General features: G+C 43.8%; 1 protein-coding gene across 4 annotated transcripts in view; it reads right to left on the bottom strand.

Annotated features, from left to right (window-relative positions):
* ITGA7 (integrin subunit alpha 7) overlaps positions 1-5,619 on the bottom strand; it is a 79,613-nt gene extending 73,994 nt beyond the window's left edge. For all 4 annotated transcript variants that reach the window (XM_061615394.1, XM_061615391.1, XM_061615392.1 and 1 more), the window contains exon 1: positions 5,229-5,619. In XM_061615394.1, the coding sequence (XP_061471378.1) occupies positions 5,229-5,398 (170 nt within the window). In that variant the 5' untranslated portion in view covers positions 5,399-5,619. The remainder of the gene's footprint in view (positions 1-5,228) is intronic.
* Positions 5,620-19,178: the final 13,559 nt, after the last annotated feature.

Below are 19,178 nucleotides of genomic sequence, written 5' to 3'. Positions count from 1 at the left end.
AGCCTGGGTGAATAAAACATTTGTAACCTGGAGCCAAAAATGATTGTAATGTTGGTGCCAGTTAAATCTCTTTGGGGAAGGCATTCTGAAGTCATGGCACCTACACAGAAAAGGCTCCTCTCCTTCATGTGCACACAATGAATTTCCACCACAGAAGGCCCTTGGAGAATGACCTTTACTGAAGATCCTAAGTTGGGATGGGCAACCTGCAGCCCTCTGAATGTTGATGAAGCACAACTTCCATCATCCCTAAAGTTGCCTATGCTGGCTGGAACTGATGGGAACTGGGGTCCAACAATATCTCAACCACTACAACTTGCCCACAGCTGTCTTAAGATATAAGAGACACTCCTTCAGGGATTCAAGCCCCAGACCTTTTAAGGCTTTAAACTAAGTATCATCACCTTAAATTGGGCTCAGAATTCTATCTGCATTGCACATGAGTTCTACATGCAGAGACCACAAGAAGAACAGTTAATGGTGAAGATCACTAGCATAAGAACATTTTTAAAACCTTGCTGGATCAGACCAAAGGCCCACCTAGTCCAGCATCCTGACCTTACAATGGCCAACCAGATGCCTATGAGTAGACAGGTGAGGGAGCACAACCTATGTCATTTTGAAGATCTCTAAGCAGAGACACAAAACAGCCCCATAATCTGTGAATCTTCCCCAAGAGCAACCAAGACCAAAGAGAAACAACTCACTCTCCCATGAGCCATGAAAATAGATAGATAAAACAGGGAGCAAGGTCATGTGCATTGATAAAGTACCTGAAGGTTCTCACAGGAAGGCAGAACTTTGATGAGTAAAATATGTTGTGAAGAATAGGAGGCTGCCTGTTGGCCCCAAGCACAATCAATAAGAGACTTGTGATGCATAGCTGTACAGTTTGTGGCAGTGTGGGGGAATGCAGAGTGGGTTGATTCACTGACTTTAACAAAAACTGAGATGAATAGAGAGCAAGGAGGAGCACATAACTTCCTTAGAAACTGCTTGTGCCTCCCTTGGGGATATTCTTAGGCAGAGATAATGGATGATGTGTGGACCAGAACTGCCCCCCAAAGCAATTTTATCGGGCTTCTGGCAGTCCTACTCAAAATTAATCAAGACACTTTTTAAAAAAGTTTGGCCACAGCTTCTGTCATAAGAAAAACAATTTTGTTTCAAGTAGCAAGAGTCCACAGTTTAATGTTACATCATGCCATATTTGATTTTGTACACAATGCCCTATTTATGACAGCGGACATGTGCTCCAAAACTGTGAATCCCTTAGTACTAGGTGGCACCAGCTTTCTTAAGTGGCCTGACCACTAACAAGGGATCAGTTTGTGCAACAAAATTCAGTTGTCGCACCTTGACCACTGTCAGGAGCAGGGAGGGAGGAACTTTTTTCAACACAAGTTCTGCATTCCCTCATGGGGAAGCCTCTGGAAGGTGCATGCCAGTGGTGGGTGGAGCATCACACACACACACACACACACACACACACACACACACACACACACGAGGAGCCTGCTGAATCAGTGGCCCATCTAGTCTGCCATCCTGTTCTCACAGTGGCCAACCAGATGCACATGGGAAAGCCCACAAGCAGGACCTGAGCACAAGAGCACTCTAACCCTAACCCTTTCCCTTAATTATGCACTGCGTGAAGAAGCACTTTATTTGCCTGTCCTGAATCTTCCAACATTCATCTTTATTGGATGTCCATGAGTTCTAGCATTATGAGAGGGAGAAAAACTTATCTCCATCTACTCTCTCTATGCCATGCATAATTTTATAAACTTCTATCATGTCACCTTACCAGCCTTTTCTCTAAGCTAAAAAGCCCCAAATGTTGCAACCCTTCCTTACAGGGGAATCGCTCCATCCCCTTGATGGTTGCCCTTGGTTGCCCTTTTTCGAATCTTTTCCAACTCTACAATATCCTTTTTGAGATGAGCCATGTTCTTATGAACATAGCCTGGGGAACAGTCCCAAGGGTCAGCTAGAGAGACCTGGAGGACTGTGTTTGGCTCCCGGGCCTGAGGTTCCCCACTCCCTGGTTTAGGGAGTGCCCCCCACCAAAACAGAGAATTTTTTGTCCCTGTTCATAACTGATCAGGCATCCACAAATGTTAGCTCGGCTTGGTAGCCAACCAAACTTTTGTGATCACCAGGACCCTGCCCTTCAGGGACAAGTCCCTAAGGGAGTCCCTGATTTCACTCTGCGCCTTTGAAAGTCAGCTTCAGGTCACAGAAAATCCCCACCCACTGCAAATCCAAACTCAGCAGAAGTGCTAGCACTCGCTTCTGTCATTGCAGTTGCACTGTTCTTTTGAAGCCTGCCAAGTGCCGGTGAAGCACAGCTCAACTGGTGGAATGACCTACCACCCACAAACATTCCCACTTCAAATTCAAAAGGAGGGCTACAGTTGGTCCCTGTTTTGTTGTGTTTCCAAGGTGCTTAGAGAGCCTCAGAAATAAAGAAGCCTCATCTCCAAGGTTGAGAAGGAGGCTAGGACCTGTTATGCTTTTGGGGGGCGGTGAACAAGCCATAGCAAGTGTGACAAGTGGAATTATATAAGCACATAATTTAATTATGGGTGCACTTGCATATTTCTCAGTGCTCTTGCAAGAGAAACAGTATCCTTACAGAATGTTCCCTTTTAAGCACGACCAACATGGCATAGGAGAACCCTGTGCCAACATTGCTGCTAGTAGTACTTGGCTCTGTCCACACTTCACGTGGAAAAATTGCAGGCATGAATCACAGTAAAGATGACAAACAACTGACGTATCCCACTGAACATACACATCTCTTTAAGTGCAAACACAGCCTTTGAGAACCATGGCTAATGAACCATACTGCCTGCTAGAAGATTAACTATTTCCTTACTAGCCCTCCATCACATTATTGGCACTATGGCTTGAAGGCATATGACGTTTACTGCTGAAACTAAGTAGAGGTGCCTCCAGACTGCCCATATTTGTGGGAGGGATTCAAGCACATATCGGAACTTTAGGGTTGCACATTTAAAATGGATTAAAGCGGAACTCATTGAATAGAATGGCGCGCGATGCCTGAAAACCGCCATAAAAGCGGAACAAGCACCGTATGAGTGGGGCCACAGACCTGAACTTACAAGATCTGAACAGGGAGGTTCATGACAGATGCTCTTGGAGGTCACTGATTCATAGGGTCGCCTAAGTTGTAATCGACTTGAAGGCACATAACAACAACAACTGTATATAAAATGCAACTCCTCTCATGCCTTTTACCTAATACAGTACTTTAATTCACTTAATAATTTTTTGTCAATTTCTGTCCTCTTGCAACATACCAGAGTAGAGAGCCAGAGCCCCACATTTTGCTCTGGAATTCATGTCAGAGAGAGAGAGAGAGAGAGAGAGAGTGAGAGTGAGAGAGAGATTCCCAGCATGCCTGCCTGATCTCCCCAGTTTCCTAGACTAAGAGTGGGGTGCCATGTTACACCTGCCATCTTGGAACCACCCCTTGTCCTGGGCAATTCCTGCTTTCAATGGCTGCTGGAGCCCCAGTCCTTGGCACAATCTTTCTTTATGACATTATACAGTCACAATTATCCTATGAAAACAAGGTAGCTGGCCTCAAAGCAACAGGGAAAAGACACAATATTCATAGAAGGGAGAATGGAAGATGCAAACAAGCAAGGGATCTAGGAAACAGGCTCAGCAGGACTGTTGTGGCCTGCAGACTCCCTGTTGAAGGGCAGGGGCTTAGGAGTAAATTCAGAGCAATTAGGAGCTTCATGCTGGGGGGTGCCCTGAGGGCAGGGTTAGAGGGCAGACAGCTCCTAGATCACAACATTGCCATCTCAGAAAAGCAGGGGGGGGGAATCAAACACTTAAAGTGAGCCACGAGAATTCCCCCACTCCTCCCAATTAACAGCAGATAATCTTACTCTAGTCTTTTGGGACTAGAAGCCTCCTAGTGATGCTGCAAGCCAAGCCTTCCTAATGCATTTGCAAAACCACAATGATTAGAGGTTAATATGTCCACACCCTGGCTTTTCTCTCCTGACCATTTGTCACATGGCCAGCTCTCTCTTTCTGTTCGAAAGTATGTTGCTCTCATTTATAAAGCAGTGCAAGGGAAAATGCAGGAGTATCAGGGAAGCTCCACAAGCTGCAGCTCAGTACAGTGATTTTGTATTTACTCTGGAGAAAATTAAAACAATAATTAGAAGATGATTCTACATTTATCCTCCTGGAGCAGAATCTGACCCTAGTCCTGTTGCAATCAGTGGCTGCCTACAAATGTCTCCTTGGAAAACTGAGAGCCACACTGAGCAATGCACAATCACTGAATGAGTCTGCATTCATCTTTGGAAACTGATCAGAATTTGACCTTTCATATCTCTGCCAGGATGCAGCAGCAGCAGAAGAAAAAAATCAGGATGCATTCCAGAAAATAGCTCACACGCATGGAAAAATAAAACATTTCAAAATGTGCCAGCTGGTTTACCAGTGAAATTCCAAGGAGTGTGTGTGAGGAGGCTGTAGGGAAAAGGTAAATGGCCTAACAATAGTCAGCAACACAGTAATGCAAACTCTGGCAACAAATACTGCAGGTCAAAGATTCCCTTCCCACTACAGAAACATTATAAATATTTAGGGTTGGGCAGTGGAGAATGTAATGAGGGTCTGTGTGTGTCCACTTTCCCACCCTGCAAACAATGTACTATAAAAGCATCATAAGAATGGAATTTTATAATAAAAAGAACAATACCCACCCACCACAGGGGCAGAAAAAAACAAATTATTGCCACCATCAGTACCTTCTACAAATCCCAACTACAATAAAGCAGTGAGCAGGGAAGGACCACCTTCTAAATAACAGCAGCAGCAAAGGAAATGTTACAGATCACACAATTCACATACTTCAGTCCCAACGGGAAAGACACAACGGGCCTATGTTTAAATTGTAACAGCCAGGGAATGAGGCTGAGATTATTTAATTCACACACCTACAGAGAGAGAAAGAGAGAGGTTTAATGCTTAAAACTGACAGCCCAAATTCAGAAGAACTCCTGGCAAGTTTGAAGGCAGGGGAAGACTTCACCGCCTTATCTTTCTTGTGTGTGTAAATCCGCATCACTGAGCATAGCTCACGCTCGCACACTTTTCACCTCACCTTTTGGAGTTGCTGCACGGAGAGAGAAAAAATTAAAATCAGACACTGTCATGCACAGCATGGAACTCACCAGCTGACAGGCTGTGGTCTGAGCTGCTGGTGCAATGCCACCGAGAAGCCAAAGAAGCTGCCGTTGTCTCCATACTTGAGGATGGTTTCGCTAACATCTAGATTGAAGGCTGAACTCCCCAGGAGGTGGAGGCTGAGACAGAAGAGACAAAAGTAGAGTGTCCCAGACATGCTTGATGGCTTGCTGCAGGCACAATGGTTGGGGATTGCCACAGCAACTATTCCCAGCCGTCTCCCACCCTTGGAGAGGCTTTAGAGACAGTTGCCTGGCTCTTGTCACACGCCCTCTCACTCCCTTTTGCTGCCTGCCCGCCTAGCCGGCTTGAGATTGTAAAAATCCTCAAGCAACCTTGCCTGGCATCCCTTCCTCCTCCTCCTCCCTCCCTCCTCTCTCTCTCTTCCATTCTGTATTGCAGCTAGGAGGAGCACGGCTTTCAAACAGAAAACACGCCCCCTTCCTATAATCTATTACTGGACATGATGGAGAGGAAAGCAGAGAAAGAAAAGCCGGTGTGAAAAATCTAAAAGCCACCAATCCAGGGGTTATGAGTAAAACTTTTGTCAGAAAGAAACTTCCTCACACTAAGCACCCATTTCTAACTTCCTATCTTTTAACAATTTAACAAGTACTAAATATTTTAAAGCAAAGTGCTGAAGACAGATAACAGAGAGAGGCATCACTTCCCACTGTGCAGACCCACCTTTCTTTTTGTCCAACTGTTGTCTCTGCTCAAACAGGTTTTTAAAAAAGCAAAGGTAGCTGTGTTGGCCAACAAGTGAAATTCTAAAAATCCCACATTATGGCAATACCTTTATTTGTCAAAAGAATACTTGCGAATGCCAGAGGCAAAATTAGGATGAATGTACCAGCAATGAGCAGGTGTATGTATCAGATACTTCAGCTGTCTGAAAACAAACACACACCTGTCTCAAGCCTTCAAGAAAATTCAAGAAGCGGGTCAAACCTGACAAACTATAGACAGTTGAGCCTGCACTGTCAGAGGGATAAAATGTGTATTTATTGCAACAGAGTATAATAATGATAAATGAATTTGAACTGCACTAGTCACTGCCAATTGCAATTACATAATTATGGGTATCCAGTAACAGTATTTAATTCCAATTATTAAATATGGAATTGAAAAACAGCCCACTAAATCTAATCATGACTAGAGCCCCTAATTAATCCACAGAGCAATTTTTAATCAAAATACTGACAGCATTTAATATGACGATGACACCCAGAATAACCTCCCTTACACGCTTTGTACGCAGATGATCCTAGATTTCACCCAGCCATGCCAGGATCTCAAGGACAGTGCCTTGGCTGAGTCAGGACCATCTCTAGGATGGGTACACCCAATTTCCCTGTAGAATGCAAGCAGCAGGGACTGGAAAGATCGCTAGCAGCAATTTCATAAACTGCAACACCCAGAGTTTGACAATTCCCAGGTGCTTAATTACCTAAGCACCTAAAAATTGAAAATTTCCCCAAACCTGAGTATATCAGTGCAAGTGAATGAATAATTTAATTCATATGTTTACAGGGCTGAGCCCTAACACTTGAGAAGCTCTAGGGTTCAGATCTGGGGAACCCCAGTTCCAACCAACTCAATCTAGGGATGCCTATTAACATATGGAAACAGAGACCAAGTTGAATTAATTTAACCCTGGCCATGAGCCACATAACAGGAGAAAAAGCATCCATCACATTTTCCAGCACATGGGGGCTATTTTTAACCAGCTGCAAAAGCTTTAAGAGGCACTGGAGCACTGGCAGAGGACCCTTGTCCCTGGGAATCCAGCTCCTTTGCAGGACCCAGCACTGAAGTAACAGCACAAGAGTCACAGAACTTGGAAGTCCTCAAGTCCCTTGGGATTCCTGTTCTGATTTTAGCAGGACCGCCCTTTGCGCAATTCATTTGGCCAAAATGTGGAAACCTGTCATTTTAGGGGATCCTCTTCTATAGACTTTCCAGTTCCCTAATTCTACATTAATGTTATACCTAGCTGGCTGCCTCCCAGGTTTTGCTATAGCTTTACACTGTTGTAAGCAGGGCATAATCATTGCTGGGAATCAGATGATTTGTTCTGAACAGAATCTGGGAACTGACCCAATTTCTTCTGAAGATCCCAGGGAGTATATTTCTTTATTCCCGCTGCCCATCATTTTACACACACACACACCCCTGCATAGACGCTCCATGCTATATCGGGCAGCTTGGCTCATAAACAAATATTTCAGTTTGCATGCTCTTCCCACTTGGTAATATATTTTAAATGCCCCTCTAGGAGGATGTTAGGGGTCAGCTTGGATAATTATGATCAGAATCTGGAGTTAGGGAGTGCAGGAGAACAAGCACTGCCTTTGAACCTACAGTGCTGTTTACTGAAACAACTGGGCTACAGCTGGATTTGGTAGCAGTGCTTGACTGCTGAGCATTCGGCCGGCATAAAATCTCCTCTGCAGCCATTCTGTTGTGTGCTTTTCAAATTCACACCCAGCCAGGCGGACACTTTAGCAGCATACATCACAGCACTTTGCTTTTCAGAAAATCTGTGATGGGAATAAAACATCCCAGTATAGGAAGAAGGAACAGCACAAAAGTGTACCCTGAACCAGATAGTAATTACAGTAGAAAAAGAAAAATGGGGCAGAAGAGGGGAGAAAGGGATACTTACTGGTTCATTTTGCACAAGTGTACTGGTGTTGAAATGGGAGAAAAACACTTTTGAACACCTTAGCTTTCTTTCCTAAAGGTTCGCTCTTCATCTCTCTCATTCGGTCTCTCACAATTATCACATCTTTCTCCAAGCTCTGTTCTACATCCCATCTTAGTCTCTTATGAAATCATACTTTGTGCCCCAACAGAATTGCCATGTTTGGTATTCAAGGGCACTATATTGCAGTGATGAGTAAAGGGATCGTCCTCTAGCTGGCTCGGGGGGGCTTTTGGAAAGAACAAACGTTGTTATATAAATACTAGTTATTCTTATTTCCTCCAGATGAGAGAAAGGGTGTACGTCCCTCTTGGAACGGATACAGACTTTTCTTATGTTGTTTCTTCACAAGTGGTAGCTGAGAAGATTTTTCTTGGAACACAAGTGCCAGCTTCCAAATTAGGCTGAAGGAACTCTCTTTCTCTCCAAGTTACATTCTGAGGGCAGCTGAACAACTACGTTGGGGGCTGGGAGATAGCACCAGTTTACCAGCAGAATTTGACAAGTGAAAATAATTCCTTGTTTGGAAGATTCAATAAGCTCCTAAGCCTTTTCTTGGAGTTGACAAAATCTAGAAAACTCAACCTCCATTCCCGCTGGTATTGAGAGACAGCCAAACTATCCGGTCAGCTTTCAACAAACTATGATGAGGGAGTATGACAGCCTGGAGAGCAGTCAGCCATGAAACCTTCCCTTTTATATTTCTGAGCAGCTGGGGGGGGATGCTATCATTTCTTGCCTCTTTCAAAATCAAGAGGCAGTAGGCAGGGCTAATAACAGATGTAAAACTAGTGGGTGCAGAGAGAGCTGGGCTCACCAGTTTCCTTTCCATTTCCAACTAAATGCAGGGGAAGAGCATAGCAAGAACAGAGAAATTGTCCAAAGAGCTGTACGTATAAATGCTAGTTCCATTAAGGGCCAAATATCTGACCTTCTTTAGTTATTTCAGAAAGTCTCTTCCAACTATTGGGTACACAACAAAAGAGCAAGCAATGGATAAGTGGGAATCCACATACTAGAGCAGCCTTTCCCGACCTGGTGCCCTCCAAATGTTTCGGACCACAGCTGGGCAGATGGGAGCTGTGGTCCAAAATATTGGGAGGGCACTAGGTTGGGGAAGGCTATACTAGAGAGATGTAGATGGTAACCCCAATGACACCAGAATCATATGCAACTCTGGTTCTACATGCATCTTTTATTAGGACAATAACTCTCTTTGCAGCATATTGTGGCCCAGGTTATTGAAGAGCAACATTTTTATATGACTTTTCATTTTTAAAAAATCACCAAAATGGTATACAGCATAATGTCAAAATCACAAATACCAACATGCAGGGAACAGGTGAATGGATTGTCCTCCCTTACACCCAGAGCTAGCTTAGCTAGCATTTTGGTCTGTTGTGACCCTGTGACTTTAAAAATCAGCCCCAGTTTCAACAGTTTTGATTTCCTTCCCCCAGTTCACAAACCCCACCATTTTCTCTTTCCATTGCTTCTCTCTCAGAGCTCACCAACTCCATTTTCATTTCCATCTTATGTGCTCCTGCCTTCTACCAGCTAGGGATTCTTCTCTTCCTGCAACTAAACACTGCTCTAAATGACTACCATGGAACAACATGTTCCTGCTCATGGTTCTTCCCTTTCTACTCTTCTAGACATTTCGAGAGGTATAGCTACGACAGAAACATAGAGTGGGGGAAAGAAAAGTAATCCTTCATACATTATCACTGTCGAGAGACAATCTTCTTATGGTTGACACAGGATATTGAAGTCATTTTTTCTCCCATCTTGATTGACACATGCACCCTTGATACAATTCTGTTGCTAAAATCAAAACTGTTGGACAAGTGAACAGCAGAGAAATTTGCTTGGTAGCTGTCATATTGTCATAATAAAGTTGAAAGGGGCTTCGTGGCTCAATTAATTCAACCTGTGTCCTGATACAGAACATCCTATCTAAAGCTTGCCCAACAGATGCTTCCTCAACATTCTTTCGACAACCTTCAAGAATATGTTCAAACTTCCTGAGCAACTAGAACACAATCACAGTTCTGCCAGTTCCATTGCATTTCCACCTCTCCATTCTGAAAACAGGGGCACATGATGATAGGCAAACCCTGCCCCTTTTTACTGTAAAACCCGGTGGGAGCAGCTTGAGTGCGGTGTTTTTTTTTTAAATTTCAGCTTCAACAAGATTTTGCAACTGATCAGCAAATCAACCCATTCCCCCTCCAGATGTGGGTAACAGAAGCTCTTTGCTCTGGTGACTAGTGTGTTCACAGTGACTAGTGTGTTCACAACCTTATTTCATGCTTTAAAGTGCTCATACAATCTTACTGTTTAACATAAAGTCACTTCTGTAGTTTAAAAGAGTTGCTCCTTGTCCTATTCCTGACAGATAAAGTGAACAATTGTGTTTCCTGCCCTCCCCCCACTTATCCCTATGGCGAGTTCGCCAATGGCACAATAATGCCTTGATGTTGGTTAAATAAATTACCACCTTGTATAGTGCATAACTGCTCAGGATCCCAAGGGTAAGAGTGGCATAAATGATTTGTTTTTGTTTTTTAAATTAAAACAAGAATTAGCAAAACAAATTATCATTATATTTATTTATTTATTTTATTACATTTTTAGACCGCCCTATAGCAATAAGCTCCCAGGGCGGTGCACAGCATAATAAAACAGGTTAAAATACAAAAACACAATAAAACATAATTAAAAATTTTCAATTTTAAATTCAAATTTTAAAATTTTTAAAATGCCTGGGCGAAGAGATAGGTCTTTACCTGGCGCCGAAAAGATAGCAAAGAAGGCGCCAGGCGTATCTCATCAGGGAGGGCGTTCCATAGTTCGGGGGCCACCACTGAGAAGGCCCTAGCTCTAGTTATCGTTCTCCGTGCCTCCCTATGCGTTGGGACACGGAGAAGGATATATATTATTTATATCATTTATATATCTTGGACAGATCACTGCTTGCTGAAGTTTAGACTTTCAGTGACCTTTTCCCTCCGCAAGGGTGGGGGACCTATTAAATTGGTCCGCCCCCGGAGACTAATGAATCCTGAAGGTTTTCAAAGGGCTCTGGGGGATTTTCCGGCTGATAGGACTGGTGCTCCTGTCGAAGCCCTGGCTAACCTGTGGAATGCGGAGATGGCCCGGGCTGTCGACACGATCGCTCCTGCGCGCCCTCTCCTTTGAAGAGCTCATTCAGCTCCTTGGTATACTCCAGAGTTGAGAGCGATGAAGCAAGATAGGAGGCGGCTTGAGTGGAGATGGAGACGAACTCCCGACGAATGCAATTATATGCTGGTTTGTGCTTCCACCAAGCGGTATGTAGGAGCGGTGAGGGCGGCGAAAAAACAACACTTCGCCGCCACTATTAAGGCATCTCTCTCCCGCCCAGCGGAGCTTTTTAGAGTTGTCCGAGGGCTACTCCATCTAGGCCTGCAGGACACTGTAGATACTTCGGTGGCCCGCTGCAATGAGTTTGCTGAGCACTTCCAGCATAAGATCTTACGCATTCGTCGGGACCTAGACTCCCATTTTATAGCAGCTAACCCTAGTGAGGTGTCTGGACCACAGTCTTATCATGTTTTGTTGGATGAGTTTGTCGGTTCAGTTCGAGGACGTGGACAAGGTGCTTGGACAGGTATGTGCAACCACTTCGGTATTAGATCCTTGCCCCTCTTGGCTAATAAAAACTAGCAAGGAGGGAACAGTTGGCTGAGCCAAGGAAGTGATAAATGCCTCCTTGCGAGAGGGAGTGGTCCCTGGCTGTCTGAAGGAGGCAGCAGTGAGACCACTCCTGAAAAAGCCTTCCCTGGACCCAGAGGATTTCAGCAGCTACAGACCAGTGGCGAACGTTCCATTCCTGGGCAAGATCTTGGAACGAGTGGTTGCTGGCCAGCTCCAGGCGCTATTGGATGAAACCGATTACCTAGATCCATTTCAATCGGGTTTCAGGCCTGGTTTTGGCACTGAGACGGCCTTGGTCGCCCTGTTTGATGACCTTTGCCGGGAGAGAGACAGAGGGAGTGTAACTCTGTTGATTCTCCTTGATCTCTCAGCGGCTTTTGATACCATCGACCATGGTATCCTTCTGGAGAGGCTTGCGGAGTTGGGAGTTGGAGGCACTGAGTGGCAGTGGTTCCGCTCCTACTTGGCGGGCCGTCTCCAGAAGATAGTGCTTGGGGAACATTGCTCGACACTGTGAGCACTCCAATGTGGGGTCCCGCAGGGTTCGGTTTTGTCTCCCATGCTTTTTAACATCTATATGAAGCCATTGGGTGCAGTCATCAGGAGTTTTGGAGTGCGTTGTCACCAGTACGCTGATGACACGCAGCTCTACTTCTCCTTTTCATCTTCTTCAGGTGAGGCGGTCAATGTGCTGAACCGTTGCCTGGACGCGACAATGGACTGGATGAGAACTAACAAACTGAGACTCAATCCTGATAAGACTGAGATGCTGTTGGTGGATGGTTTCTCCAATCAGATGGTGGATACATATCCTGTCCTGGACGGGGTTACACTCCTCCTAAAGGAACAGGTTCGTAGTCTGGGAGTCGTTCTAGACTCTTCCCTGTCACTTGAGGCTCATGTAGCCTCGGTGGCACGGAATGCGTTCTACCAACTTCGGCTGGTAGCCCAGCTACGTCCCTACCTGAGTAAGGAGGATGTTACATCAGTAGTACATGCTCTGGTAACCTCACGTTTGGATTACTGTAATGCGCTCTACGTAGGGCTACTTCTGAAGACGGTTCGGAAGCTACAGCTGGTGCAAACTGCAGCGGCCAGACTGCTAACAAGAACGAAGCGATCTGACCATATAACACCTGTTCTGGCCCACTTGCACTGGCTTCCAATACGCTTCTGGGCCAGATTCAAAGTGTTGGTACTAACCTACAAAGCCTTATACGGCGCGGGACCATGATATATGTCGGAATGCCTCTCCCGTTATGAACCGGCTCGTACACTACGGTCTGCTACGAAGGCCCTCCTCCGGGTCCCGACCCATAGGGAGGCCCGGAGGGCGGTGACAAGATCAAGGGCCTTCTCAGTAGTGGCCCCCGAACTATGGAATAGTCTCCCCGAGGAGGTGCGCTTGGCGCCGACACTATCATCCTTCCAGCGCCAAGTTAAAACCTTTCTCTTCTCCGAGGCATTTTAATTTTTTGTTAATGATTGTAATGTTTGTAATTTGATCTTAGCTTATCCAGTTTTTTAGATTGTGAAATTTGATTTTAGATTGTCATGTTTTTGTATTTTATTGTATTTTATTGTATTTATGTTCACCGCCCAGAGAGCGATTGCTAGTCGGGCGATATATAAGTTTTAAAAATAAATAATAAATAAAAAATTTTAAATTAATGTATGTGCCACTTTTCCACCATAAAGCCCTCATGGCAACTTAAGCAAAATAATTAAAACACAATAACAGCATCACAAATGAGCATTAAGATTAATAACAATATAAATTCTTTTTAAAAATCTTAAAATTAATATGTACGATGACATATTCAGGGGAATTTCCATATTGGCTTTTCATTTATTAATCGTATCTATCAAATAATTACAGAAAGTGGCTTTAATAATTATAACTGTTTCAGCTTCCAATTTGTGTGATTTTGAGATAATTGAGATTACTAACATTACTGAGATTAATTGTATATTTATTTATATACCTTTGTAATTATGTTGTGTGTATGTATATATATATATACCCTAACGGGGAACATGGTTTAGCCACCTTGGATTTCCCCTGAATGTGGAAATATGAGACAAAAATCCCTTAAATAAATAACTAAAATATTTTGCCACAAACCATATCATGTTTGTGTAAAAACAACACCTTTATTGTTTGCACCTATAACTTGTTTCTTTCCAATCTTGATCGGGTGCTATTCTTTTTTTTTTTCTATGCATGGCTGAAAGAAAATGAAAGTGATGCCGACTTCTTATCCCTAATTTTCATGGACATTCCTTGTTTCAGATCAGTGGAGTTCCATTGCAACACACCATATTTTTCATGTTTGGTTTTTCACAACCCTATACCATGTTCTGCCTGGTAACTGTGGAAGAAAAAAAGGGAGGCACAGTTAAGCATCTCTTTATCAGCCTAGTTCAGATGAACACCCGCTGATCTTCTTCCTCCAAGAAAAGATTCCACCAGTCAGTGGCCATTCCGCTGGTCTGATAAAAAGGGATTATATCTGAATTTGTTTTCCTTTCCCCCTCTTCTACCCCATCTTTCTTTTTCTGGTATTTGTATTAGATTGTAAAGCATTCTAGCAGTGTCCTGTCAATGTTATGTTTTGCCCAGCACCTAGCAAAATTTTAAGTGTTAAATAATCTTATCAACCTGAGGAACGCAATTGCTCCCCAGGGACTGCAAAGATCAAGGGATTCAAAAATAAATTGAGGAAGGGATTGTTGGCTGGCATTAGCTAAAAAAGGCAGTAGACAAGCTTCTAGTTGTTGGGGAAATTAACCCACATGTAGTCTAGCCTCCCTTATATATTTTTCTTAAGCATCCAGTGTAGATTGTTGTCAAAGACAAGCTGTTAAATGTCAGATCATGTGCATGAGTGAGTCTACAATGCTATTAATTCCAATGAGCCCAATAGAACTTGCTTTTAAATGGGCATGCTTAGCAGTGTACCAAAAGGGTACAATCCTATCAACACTTACCTTGGTGTAAGTTCCATTGTATGCAGTGAGATATATTTCCAAGTAAACTTACACAGACATGCTTATGCACACTAACTTGTGAGTACAACCAGTTCAGGTCAGTGGAATTACCAGAGTAATCCTATACTTCAATTGCACTGGAGGAGGGGGGGGTTACAAAGACATGACACACACACAGAGGAAGCCAATGAACTTACAATGAAGAGGACACACCTTCAGCATGCCTCCTGCATCGCAACACATGCAATACTTTGTTTGGAAGTGAAGGACAGAAGCCAAATTGTCTAGCTAGAGCAGGGGTGGAGAACCTTAGGCCTGGGGGCCAAATAGGGTTGCCAGGTTCCTGGCCTGAGACTGATCCTGTATCTTTAGGAGAAGATAAAGTCAGCCAAGTGCAGGTGTTCTTGCAGCACTGTAATGGGAAAAACCACAAGATGGAATTCTCCCTCCCCCCTGCACAACTTTTAAAGATACAGAAGACCTCTTGGAGGCTGGTCCTGGCAACCAAGAGGTCTTCTATATCTTTAAAAGTTGTGGAGGGAGAAGGGAGAATTCCACCTTGTGGTATTTCCCGTTACAGTGTTGCAAGAACACCTGCACTTGGCTGACTTTCTCTTCTCCTAAAGATACAGGATCAGGATCAGGCCATGAACCTGGCAACCCTAGGGCCATATATAGCCCTCCAGATCCAGAACTCTCTATCTGGCCCTCTCAGGATTCTCTTCAGACCACCCACCTCCCACTGGCCCTAAGTGTTTTTGTCTTGCTGAATTGTGTCCTTGAACTCTGATTATGTCTTTGGCTTGCGTGGATGGAGAATAGAGAGAAGTTTGTGTAAATACTAGCCTTCTGTAGAAAGGTAAAATTTATTTTCATAGTTCATAGAATCACAGGGCTCATCTACATGGTGGTTTACTGTGTGTTTGGTGCTACTCACATCTCCTTTTAATTTGCATGGTTCACATGACATTACTGGCAAACAGAAGCTATCATGCAGGTTTTCCCCCTGTAAATCTGTACTAACTCAATCCACTGATAATATGAAAAGGGAAGAAAACAAGTTTTCACTTCATATCTCTAGCGCTTGCAGACACTTTGCTCCAATGCTTTTATGTGGGTGTGTCAGTTGTTCCCCTCTCCACACCCACTATCTCCTCCTCTCTTCTTTTATTTCCTGTAGGCTGACAAGCGATACGATACAATACTTTATTACGGTCAACGACCCGTCAAGAAGAATAAAATTTACAACCAGTTGCAAACATATTGTTAAAATTAACACTAAACTAATACTAATAGTATTAAGCAATTACATAGAAGGGTTAATAGTAAATAACTGTCTTTTACGTTGGGCTGCATAAAAGTACTTAGCAACTGAAATCAAATGAGAGCTATTATTGCCAGATAGAAGCCATGGCATCCAATGTTCAGGAGATCTATTGGGATGATTTTGCATAAAGGGTACGATATATAGATCCCTTTCCTCAGCATATAATGGGCAAGCAAAGAGGATATGGGGCAGAGATTCTGACAAGCAACTTCCGGCTGCTCTCCTCTTCTTCTTCTGCTGTTGGTGTTTAATGGTGAAGCATGGCCAAGATCAGGCCCTACTATCGCCACCTACTGTCAACCTTGTGTAACAACTCATTCACAATCTTTCATAAAGCTTAGCCTTAGTGTCTTTAACAAACTGCCAAATAATCTCAAGTACCAAGCCCCAGAGGCTTTTGTCTCAAAGGGCCAAATACACATTCAGATTTCCAATCCCCAAAACACTAAGCTTTCGGAAGAGAGACTCTCTAGCTTCCACATACCTAATACACTCCCAAAGAACATGATCCACGTGTTCCACCACCCCACAGAGCTCACAGTCCTGAGAGTCCATACATCTTACCTAAACAAACTGCAGCTCTCCTCTGTTCTGCTGGCTGTTGCTGCAAACAGTGCCATTATTTTTCTTTTCCCCCTAACTTGTGCTCAAAAACGTAAAACTGCTCAAACAAAGATTTGTATTTTAGCTGTATCGTACCAGTGAAAATACAAATAATCGCATTTCTGGGTTGTTGTTTTTAAATGGAACCTACTGCAGCTGGTAGAACAAACTGAGCATGCTCAGTTGCCAAGCAACCAACAGGAGTGGAAATGTTAAATTAGAGGGTGTGGTCATTAGGAAACTGTATGATCAATCCTTCCCCTCAATATGAATAGAAAACACTGTGTTTGCAGCTGGCATTGAACCCTTACTGTGGATGGTGCAAACAGAAAATGGAGGTAAAAACAGCATATTTAGTAGGAAGTAATGCTCCCATGTGGCCAGAGCTTGGAAAAGTTACTTTTTTGAACTACAACTCCCATCAGCCCCAGCCAGCATGGCCACTGGATTGGGCTGATGGGAGTTGTAGTTCAAAAAAGTAACTTTTCCAAGCTCTGGGATAAACCCATAGAATAGTAGAGTTGGAAGGGGCCTTAAGGCCATCAAGTCCAACCCTCTGCTCAATGCAGGAATCCAACTTAAAGCACACCCAATAGGTGGCTGTCCAGCTGCCTCTTGAATGCCTACAGTGTTAGAGAGCCCACCACTTCCCTAGATAATTGGTTCCACTGTCATACCACTAACAATTAGGATGTTCTTCCTGATTTTCAGTTGAAATCTGGCTTCCTACAACTTGAGCCTATTATTCTGTGTCCTGCACTCTGGGATGATTGAGAAGAGACCCAAGTCATCTTCTGTGTGACAACCATTCAAGTAAAAATACTCTGCCCACTTTTGCCTCTGACCCCCACTCACCACTAGCATGTGACCCCCCCACTCCCAGTTGCCCAAAAAGGGAATGTGGTCCTCAGGTTGAAAAAGATTCCTCACCCCTGAGTGTCATGGCCCCGTCAGAGGACTCATCAGATGAGGATGACTCAGGAGTAACAGCAGCACACCCAGAAGCAGCAGACCCAGAAGGAGAAATGGAGGAAACTCCTGAAAACCCAGCTCCTTCTCCCCCTCAGCTGCAGAGCACCCCAGACACAGCTGAAGCCCTTCAGCCAGACGCCGACAGTGAACAAGATACTCCCCCCTCACCTGCAGAACGTAGACAGCAGAAGGTCAGGCAGAAGAGGGGCAGGCCTGTCCACTTAAGGCCAAAACGCTGAGGGCTCACACCTGCTGACAAACCTGCTCCTTAAAAGACAAACCTTGGGTTCAGCTTGTTGCTGACTACACTGTCAGATGTGGCCTCGTGTGTTTCCAGATTCCCTGAACCTTATCTTGGACTGACCCCTTGGCAATTGAACCCGAACCTCTACTGACCTCGCTTCTGGACTTCTGGCTTGGCACGTAAGCTTGGAAAGGGCCTTGCCCTTATCATGCTTCATCCTTGTTAGCCTGGCAGATTTACGACCAGACTGCCAGCTAAGGACTTTCCTGCCCTGATAACTACCCAGGAATTTCCAGCCCCCACCGGCACTGCTGTCTCAGTGCCGAGCTGACACTGAGTTAGAGAATGGATTAATATAGGCTTTTATTTTTCTTAAAGGGGTGGGGGAACAATAGCATTTGAATGCAGTAGTAAAGAAGTCAGAGGAGAGGGCTAATGATATGGAAGGGGGTAAGAATAATAGTGCGGGAGATGGCAACCAAGAATCAGGTTAAGTTAGAATTGCAGAGGCTTACAGAACAGTTAGATGACAACATCAGGATGGCCATCTCCTCAAGATATGAATATGAGAATTTATAATTTAATTGGGGTGAAGATGACTTCCCCAAGATTCTCCTATGGTATCTATAGCTAGGTACAAATCATATAGATCTCAATGTATCATATCTAATGACCCATCCTTCCTTCTTAGAACTTTTTTCTTCATCTTTATTTTCCCTGTTGCCGTCCACACTTTGGCCATTGCAAGCCACAACATCCTTGCTCCAGTCCCCAAACAGCATTTTTTTCTTGATCCTGCTCCAGCTCTGATTCACACATTAATCAATTCTGTGAGATAAGATGCTGTGTCTTATTTTTCTAACTCATCCTCTCTCTATAGTTATACTATGACAGGGCACTATCAACAGTCCTTAATTCCTGTAATGCTCCTGGGTTCTCTTAGTAACAGTGGCCTGCACCGTCAGACTACAGCCATCTCCTTACTGACTGCTCATTTTAGCTCATCATCTTTCCAACCCATCATGAGGCAAACAGCAAAATATCAGTAAATGGCACATAAAAAAAGGTGCTTGGGACTTTTCATTGTAATTTAAAATGAGCAGGGAATGTGGGGCAAGAAACCATTCTTCTTCCTCTTCCTTATTGTCTATCCTATGTACAGGCTTAATATGTATGAGAGATGAGATGTAAAAGCAGTGTAATGTGGGACAGAGGAGAGGCTTTTTTCAGCTGCTTGCCATATTTCCATTTTAAAGCTACAGTCCATATTCAATAAAATAGGACTCAGGATGTGATGTATGAATGATCAGTTATATTTTAATTTATAAGTCAATATAATAACTACCAACAGCAAAGAAAACTAGAACTGAAATATAAGACTTATGTGCCCAAGA

This window comes from Rhineura floridana, chromosome 3 (assembly GCF_030035675.1).
Source record: "Rhineura floridana isolate rRhiFlo1 chromosome 3, rRhiFlo1.hap2, whole genome shotgun sequence".
NCBI lineage: Eukaryota > Metazoa > Chordata > Lepidosauria > Squamata > Rhineuridae > Rhineura > Rhineura floridana.
The sequence above is the reverse complement of the archived record's forward strand: the minus strand, read 5'-3'. Positions and strand labels throughout refer to the sequence as shown.